The 9,241-nt window shown below is 27.4% G+C and overlaps 1 protein-coding gene across 2 annotated transcripts; it reads left to right on the forward strand.

Annotated features, from left to right (window-relative positions):
- Nucleotides 1-3,430: 3,430 nt before the first annotated feature.
- On the forward strand, nucleotides 3,431-6,594 carry LOC108338875 (uncharacterized). 2 transcript variants are annotated; one of them, XM_052877690.1, is made up of 5 exons: nucleotides 3,439-3,589; nucleotides 3,772-3,813; nucleotides 4,200-4,428; nucleotides 4,575-4,679; nucleotides 5,680-6,594. In XM_052877690.1, the coding sequence occupies exons 3-5, from the start codon at nucleotides 4,245-4,247 to the stop codon at nucleotides 6,426-6,428; spliced, it is 1,038 nt and encodes a 345-aa protein (XP_052733650.1). In that variant the 5' UTR covers nucleotides 3,439-3,589; nucleotides 3,772-3,813; nucleotides 4,200-4,244; the 3' UTR covers nucleotides 6,429-6,594. The 2 variants fall into 2 exon arrangements, with proteins under 2 accessions (XP_017431416.1, XP_052733650.1); XM_017575927.2 differs by lacking the exon at nucleotides 3,772-3,813 and having other exon boundaries at nucleotides 3,431-3,589.
- Nucleotides 6,595-9,241: the final 2,647 nt, after the last annotated feature.

Consider the following 9,241-nt stretch of genomic DNA (forward strand, 5'->3'; position numbering starts at 1 on the left):
ATTCTTTTTGTTCAAGCCATGTGAGTTACCTGTGACGCTCAAGTTATTAGTAATGCATATTATTTCTCTTTATAAGTCAAGACTTTTATTTATAATAGTTTTGATGAACCTTTATTTTTCGCTGACCTAATGGATTAGAGACTTAATAAGTCATTACCACTAATAATTTGATCATTGTTAGATTACATTAGGCATGACTTAGAAGAACTTGGTCTAAAGCAGCTCATCCTATGCTTGAGTGATCGACCGAGATAGATAATCTAAGTGAACAACCTGAATGGTATTTGATCCAAAAAAAACAACGGTATAGTATACTATTTTAATAGTAATTTTTAGAAATAATATATATATATATATATATATATATATATATATTGATAAATAGATAAATGATGACTAATAATTAATAGTTAAAATACATACAAATTTTAGTGAAGATTTTGAAATGTTTATAAAGAAATAAATATTTAAGACATTCACCTATCACTCTCGTTAAGATTGCTAATGATGATTTTTTATAATAAAATTAAGTTAAGACAACTGTCATAGCACCAATACATTTATTATTATTTTTATGACTAGAACTAGAAAGATCATAACCAATATTATATATTAATGTGTGCTTTTTTAATGTAATTTGAAACTTATTAGCTTTCTGTGTACATCCAAAACAAGTAACTTTAACAATAAAACTAATCATATATACAAATAAAACAAACGGTTAGCGTTCAGGATAATATATTGTAAAAATAGATCGTTATTATCTGTCTATATCATGTCTTTTTTTATTAATTATATTTTTAAACTGTTAGAGATCTTTTTTATTGATTAGATATAAGATACATCTATACTATCTATACTATTATAATTAGAACAAGCATTAAAGTTAGTATTTTTGTCAATATAAACTATGTTTAATTTTTTTATATATAATATCGTACTCCATTTTAATGGGATTAAAACAATACAAGTATCTACAATAAATTTAAAGCATAATTTTTCAATAAGTCACATGAGATTAAAACAATACAAGTATCTACAATAAAATAAACTGGTGAGATAGTGCTCTCTTAATTATCTATAACCCTTATACATGCAACCAACATTTTTCAAAAATAATATCGTGAAATTGATATGATAAAATGATCTTTTAAGTTTTTATTATTTTTACTTTGATTCACCTGTAAATGATCAATTGAAAGCAAATAATAACATATAAAAGATATATCACATTGTTTTCAACATAACAATCAAATTAACCTCCTCTACATATAATTATTAAAGATAAATAATATTTTGTTTCAAACTTATGCTTCTGTAGCCCAAAAATTAATATTGATCTTTTACCTTATCCATAATTTGTTAGGTTACATAGAGTAAAAAATGACTATATTATATTAGAAAAAAATATTTTAATATAGATTTTTTGACACAGTATATATTTGTTATTTCTTACTAGTTCATAACCTGATGTATTATAAATTTAATAAAAATATAAAATATGTGTTTTCTCAAAATATTATTAAAAAAGTGTATTAATATATTATTACTTATATTTGTTTTGTGCCTCATTGCTAAGGACTCAGTTTTTTTTTTAATTTTATTTTTTGGACGAAGTTTTCACAAATATTTGGGGTGTTTCAATTGAATGAAGGGAGATGTTATGACCTTTGTGTTTTTTATTTCTTTCTTTTCGGGACTTAATCTTACATAATTATGTTTAGTTGGTTGAAAATAATAATGATTTTCACTTTTCTCTATTTAAATTTTGAGGGTGAATTTAAACATGTAAACAAAATGGATAATGATACTTTGACAACATTTTAACATCATCCACGTGTGATTCTGTGATCGATCCAAAATTACTTCACAATCAATAATAATATTCATAAACATCAACATAGACCAATCACAGAATGACACGTATACGAGGTTAAAATGTTGTCAAAAAAATGTTATTCAAACAAAATTGTTGTTTCAAGCTGAATTTCTTTTAACATTTCTTGAAATTATTTGATGCAACAATATAGTTAATGTTTTATGTCCTGTAAATTATATTACTGCGACCTAAAATAATCTTAATTTATGATTATTTAATAAAACTATTATTGTTTCACATGAAGTATATAAATAACTTTCTTATATTTTGTTTCTTTTCTTAAATTTTTTATTAAATAACCTCAATTAACACCTTGTTAATAACAGATAATATTACAAAGATATTTTTTTGATAAATAATTTGTATACTAATTATAAATCTTGAATATTGACCAAGTGTATAGTTGGGGAGTGTGTGGACCGTCTAGATGACTCATAATGGTAGTTGAGAAGAAAGAGGGCGAATAAAATGTTTAAGAAGATACAATAGTTAACAACAAAATGAATATTATTAACTTTATTTCAATTATATTTTCAAAATATCACAGGAAGACAGATATTTAGTAATATGATATATTTATGTAATGATTTAAATTTGTGCAACATTGGATTGTTCCAACATTTTAACACCAAAAGTCTATTTTTCTTAAAAGTATGTATGTATTTTTATTAGAGTGGTATAATAGTTTATATTAATAATCAATAAATCATCATAAGTTTACAAATGAAAATTATTTGATATTTCAAATAAAATATCCTAGTATATATTTAAAAACATAAAAAAAAACATTTCCACCACTATTCACCCTTTTCTTTGTTTTTTTTACACTTGCAGTCAGATTTTTGTCTTAAGTCGCGTCTGTTTCATAAATATTTTTCTCAAATTTAAATAAAATACATTTAACCCAATTTTGTTACAATAGGTATAACTTAACTTCTAATACTTTTTATACAGACCAACCTAAATTTTAATCAATATTCATTAAATTCTGTAAGCAATTGCTTTTCAAGTTACAAAAGAAAAAAGATTAATAAACACTTATTTTCATAATGAAGTTGAAATTATATTTTTTAATACATAAATTCGGTTAAATGTGTATTAACACGTGTCCAAACATTATACACTTAGACGTTGATAAACAATTCAACAAAATTTTTAAACAATTACATTTTGAGGATTAAAATAATTTATTTTTGAAATTAAGAGATTAAATTGCTTAAAATTTAAAAAATAAACTAATTTCAATTTTCTGTATGAGTTATGGGTAAAAATTATATTTAATTTTTTATATATATACAACATATCAAGTGGTTCAAATTTGAAAATTTTGTAAAATTAGAAACAATAAAAAAAAAAGGAATATTATAGATATCATGTGTATGCATGACAGATGGAATAAAGTATGGTGTGTTGAGGTTGATGATGGTGGCGTGGAAGGGATAACCAAATTCTTCTTTTTGCATATGTGTAAGTATATTGTATTAATTAATTTATTATTTATTATATATTATTATTAATTTTATATATTTTTTGTTTTTCTTTTTACCAGTCAAATATTTCTTTTGGGAAACCCATTCTCTCTCTTTCTCAGCCACTGTCTCTTGACTGAGTTGGTTAGCCGCTATGAACAAAAACCCTTTCACTTTGCCTTCTTCTTCCACTCTCACTCTCTATCCATCTTTCGCTACCATGTTTTCTTAGACCTCTCAGGTATTCTTTTTTTTCTATCTCTTCTTTTCTTTTTCTACTTTTCCTTTTCTTTGTCTCTTTGTCTCTTCTTCTTTTTGTTGTTAACATTGGATTTTTGTCTATATTTTGGATTTTGGAAAACTGGCACTGCTCTCGGTGGGACGTGTCGTGATTGGGTAACGATGATGTTTGATCTGAGGTAGAAAGCGGGAGAGATAAAAATATGACAAGGGTTTAAGGAATGGGTATGGCTGAGATCTTTGTGGGAAATTTCTGTTGTTTTTGGGTTTTTCGAAGGTGTCGAACCGACAAGTGCCAATGTGTCTAACATTTTATCGATGCCAGAAAACTAAAATCTGTCTCTGCAGGTTTTTTGGAGTTTAGTAGGGAAACGGTGCGGTGGAGTGAGCCCCAAATAGGGGAAAAAAGGAAAAGGGGGTTAGGATTTGGAGAGGGGAAAATATTTCTGACGAAGAAATATTAATATTAATATTAATATATTAAAAGTAATGAATATAAATAGATAATTTTAATTTTTTATGGTGAATGTCAGAAGGTGATATTAATGTAGTAATGAAAATTTTAAATTATACTGTATGGAGTAATGAAATTTTGGTATTTGTTTGTGTAGGTTCTTCGTGGACAAACCAGAACAATTTTGTTTCTGCTTTTTAAAATGAAACCACATGCGAACGGGGTGTCTAGAGGTCATAAGGGAAATGGTACTCAAGTTGAAGGGCCAAACTGGCTTATTTTTGCTGCTGGTGCATTGTTGAGTACCTTATCCATTCGCCTTGGTTACAAGTTGAAGCAGGCACTCGACTCCAAACCGAAGCAGAATGCAACTGCTATTCAGAAAGGTCCTTATGTACTGTTGGAGGGCACCAGTTTTCTTGTTTTTGTATTTCTCCTAACTTTTTATGAAGATGTGAAAATGTATATAATAGTCAAATTGGATGTGTTTTGGTCTGAGTGGATTCTAACTTCATGTCTTTGTATGCTTCAGGAAATGGAAAATCCTCCAGCACAAAGAAATCGGCAGACTATTTTTTGCAGACTAATGGGTATACCCAAATGCAAGATAATCACGGATGCTTCACTTGTATTTCAGGTTGTTTACTATGTGCTTCGCATTCAAATACTATTCTTATTTGCTGAGTTTTGATGATTTGTTGTTGTGCTGTCTAGTAGTTTGCTTATTTAGAAAGTTTCTTTTTCTGACGAGATTTTGTTTCTGAATTTGGAATCATGTTGATGATTATCGATATTTGTTTTTAGGACGCTGAGCTTGTTATTATTATTATAATCTGCTAAGACTTGTTAATTATGTTCTTTGTCTTGGTCTATTTTCTCTGCATCAAGTGTTAAGAGAGTGTCAGTCAGTGGAACAATTTCCGCTCATCTTTATACCTGATGCCATATTGAACAATTTTTTTACCAAATAGTATCCCTTTAGTTTTGTTCTCATCTTGTATATTTGTTGTCTCTGCTTCCAGTTTTATATCATTAGCGTTACTATTGAATGTGATCATTATATGTGATAATAATAAACAGCATTTCCACCTGAATTTGGAGATGTACGAAGTGGTGTGAAGATGGAACTTATTTATCTGCACTCATAAGATAAGGTGGGAATGAACACGTTAGTTTTCTAATTAGGCAGATGTCCAAACATCCTGAAACAAGTTATAGTTCAGTGATCTATGACACTTTATACTTGACTTTGTCTGCTTGCAGTTATGGATATAAAACTTTTTATTCGATATCATCAGATTTTTTTTCCTTTACCAGCAAAAAGAGATGCAAACAACACAAATAGTTCAGATATTTAAAGTAAACCCGAATTTAACAAGTTGATGGACTTGCATTTGAAGTTGACTGCTCTGTCAGAGATGGTGTAAACATTGTACATGAATAATTTGCAAATAATTGATCATTATAGTTTGTGAATCTGATTCCAAATTCTGTGTGATATTATTCAACTTATTCCTTTCTTTTTACTGTTTATCCTTTTCAGGGATGCTACCAAGCCTTAAATATTTAAGCTTCTTATTCTGTTTCAATTGTGTCTTACGTACATTTTAAGTATCAATGGATATTGTTTTGGACAGGAACTGGTGGTACCATCGAACTAAAGTGCCCACCAAATGGACAGATGCTGAATGAGTTTGATGGAGCTCTCCCATTGGTGACTGTTCCTGCTGCTGCTGTTGCTCCTGAATTTAGTAAGGAAAATGGTGCTGTATGGGCATGCTCCCCTGAGCATCATCTTGAATTGCCTTCAAAGCCGTTCCACCATTCAAACTGCTCAGATTCTCCATGTGTATCAGAATCTGGTTCTGATATTTTTAGTAAGCGAGAAGTCATTCAAAAACTGCGGCAACAGTTGAAGAGAAGAGATGACATGATTCTAGAAATGCAAGATCAAATGGCTGAATTGCAAAATTCCCTCAACTCCCAGATGGGGCTTTCTTCACATTTGCAAATGCAGCTTGATGCTACAACCAGGGACTTATTTGATTCCGAGAGAGAGATCCAAAGGCTAAGAAAAGCAATTGCAGATCACTGTGTTGGATATATTCCCCATGACAAATCTTCCAAAGTGACAACTTCTATTGAGACTAGAAATGGTCTTTTAAATGGGCATCTTGATGGGGAGAGTAATTCTGAGTCCCCTGAAAAACTAAGAGATGATGAAGAGAGAGTTGAGTTGCTGAAAAGACAAGTAGGAGAGTTGAAAGAGGTAATAGAAGGAAAAGAATACTTGCTTCAGAGCTACAAGGAGCAAAAGACGGAACTTGCTCTGAAACTCAGGGAATTGCAGCATAGATTGGATTCTCAGCTGCCTAATATTTTGTAGAAGCTCTGTCAAGTTTGTGAATACTTTGGTTCTTTTCATTTGACAAATCTTCACTGTCTTCTTCCTCATTCTTTATTTTCTCTGTAATTAGCTCAATATATTTCTGAGTTTGTGCAATGTGTGCTACTGATAAATGAACGAGAGGGCTGCATATTAAAAATGGCAAGATGAATTGATAAATATGCTAGTTTTTTATATTTAGAGTAAAAATATACAGTTGCCATTATACATGACAAAACGACACTTTTCCTATCAGTATGTTCTTTTAGTTCTGGTTGATCATGTGGGGTTTGTGTTGGTTGGTTGACAAAAAAAGGTCCATTGGTTGGAGATAGGGTAGTGGTTCCCAGACAATAATTTTGACTGTAGTTCTGCAGTCAACAGAATAAAGGAAAATTCCCTTGGAAGAAATTGAGATACATATAAAAAAAATATTTTATAAGATCAATGGCGACAAAAGGACCCTTTTGGTGTAATTTTTTTGAAAAATTATTGGATAAATTTTAAAAAATTATGAATATGACACGATTTTATTCAAAAAAATTATGTCACGGTGATTTTAGTGTAAACTGAATTCAAGTTACAATTGTGCAACAAATGTTACATGTCACTTCAGATTCAAATACTATGAAAAGTCACACGATTTTAACTTTAAAAATATTTTTACTAAAGTTGTGTTATCTTTGATACAATTTATCTACTTTCATATATTTCTTTTTTAAAATTTAATTGTTTTAGTTATTTTTCTAAAAAATTGCATTAAAATGGTGTTTTTGCCTCCGTCACTACAACACGATTTTATTGGAAATAGTTGTTATTGTGTAGATCAAATTTAATTTAGTATATTTTAAATTGAAATTGTGTTAGGATGATCCGACTTAAATTCAATTTTAGTTTAGGATTTAAGATTTAAAATATTTTGAAAAGTCACACGATTTTAACTTTAAAAATATTTACAATATAGTTATTAAGTTGGACTAGAATTGTGCTTGACATAATTTACCAACTCTCATAATATTTTTTAAATTTAACTATTTCAATCATTTTTCTAAATAATTATATCCAAATAGCGTTTTTTAATTCTCTACAACAAGAAAATTATTATTCAAATTTGTTATTCTTTAATTCAAGTTAGTTATGAAATTATAGCTTCAGATCCGTGACTTAATTTTGTACAACTATAAAAATAAATTCACGTGGTCCTTTGTTATTAGGAGTATTCTTTTTGGGTATTAATTTAGAGAATATGTTAAATATTAGTTCAGAATTGTTAGAAAATAGTTAAGTGTCAGTAGTTCATGGAGCTGTAGGAAAATAATATTTTTATAAGTAGTTATATAAACATTATTTCTGTTTTCATTTTCTATTATTTTTTTTAAAAAGAGAAAATAAAATAAAAAAATAAATTTATACTTTTAGGGATTATAAAAGATAGTAATATTTTCTTAATTCAAGCAAATCCCAGAAAAAATTATTGGCCATTTCTTAAACACTATATTTAAAATTTTAGTAATTAGTCCATTATAATATAAAATAATAAATGAAATAAGATATTATCTTTTAGGTTTCGTTTTGCATTAATGACAATATAGAAGTTAATGATATCAGATAGTGTTTTTTTCAGTAGTCTTCATTGGGATCTGCTAACTCACTACATTAAATGCTGTCAAATCCCAGAATCACTGTCATCATTAAGATTAGTAAAACAAATTGGTCCATCATAGAAGAGGCATTTATGTATCATAAATTTAGTGTAAGATTATGAAAACATAGTTTTATTTATTAGCATAATTTCATGTAAGTTTCAAATAGTTTTAATAAATCTAATGAAAAATAGACTAACTACTTTTATGGTTTTTTAATTATATTTTTTGTTCATTATTTCTATTCTAAGAACTTATTTATAAATTCTATTTTCGGTCTCATTTTTATTAATAATTCATTAAATACACTAAAATACTAGTAATAAGACTTCTGTAATTGAATGATAAGATCATGTTTTTTATTTTAAATATCTTTAATTAATTTACATGTTTTTACAAAATCATCTATATTAAACATTCACTCAAGTACTTTATTTTTAAATATAATAAGAATAATTTTGGAATATGAACATTTGTTCAATAAATTTATTACTTTAAACTAATCTAACTATTCCCTCCATTTTTTTATTATAGATTACATTTTAGAAAAAATTGTCAATATTTTGCATAAGATTTTGGATTTATTTTTCACGTCTACTCCCGTTAAACTATATTAATAACTATGTTTTGTATTAATAGATGGCAAAAAGATAATTTTAAAATCATTGATAGTAAATGTTAATTTAGGATATTAGTAATAATTCTAAAAAGTAGTTAAATTCATCATTTTCATTATATATATAAGTGTTGTATATAAAAGAATAGAGAAAGTAATTGTTTTAAAAATAGAAAATTAATTAAAAGATTCTTATATTTAGTTTTTGTGGAAACGGGGACAGGAACATGAGCGCATGATACAAACTAGTAAGATTCCTATGAAACTTTACAATACACGTTACTACTTTATTCCTAAAATATAAGCACATTTTATGTAATCATAAATTACCAAATTAAGGTCACTCATAATCATAGTCCCTAATCACACTTTTTGTTAAAGAAATTGTGATTTATGTATAGCTTATGATTTATGTCATGTACAATTTTATAGTTTCAAAAAAGTTTAAATATTCTTTAGCATGAATTTTGAAGTAACTTATTTTTTAATTTAAAATTATTTAACAATTTTTAACCTCTTGACTGAAAATATAGTTTTAATTATAACTATTGAAT

Source organism: Vigna angularis, chromosome 5 (assembly GCF_016808095.1).
Source record: "Vigna angularis cultivar LongXiaoDou No.4 chromosome 5, ASM1680809v1, whole genome shotgun sequence".
Classification (NCBI taxonomy): Eukaryota; Viridiplantae; Streptophyta; class Magnoliopsida; order Fabales; family Fabaceae; genus Vigna; species Vigna angularis.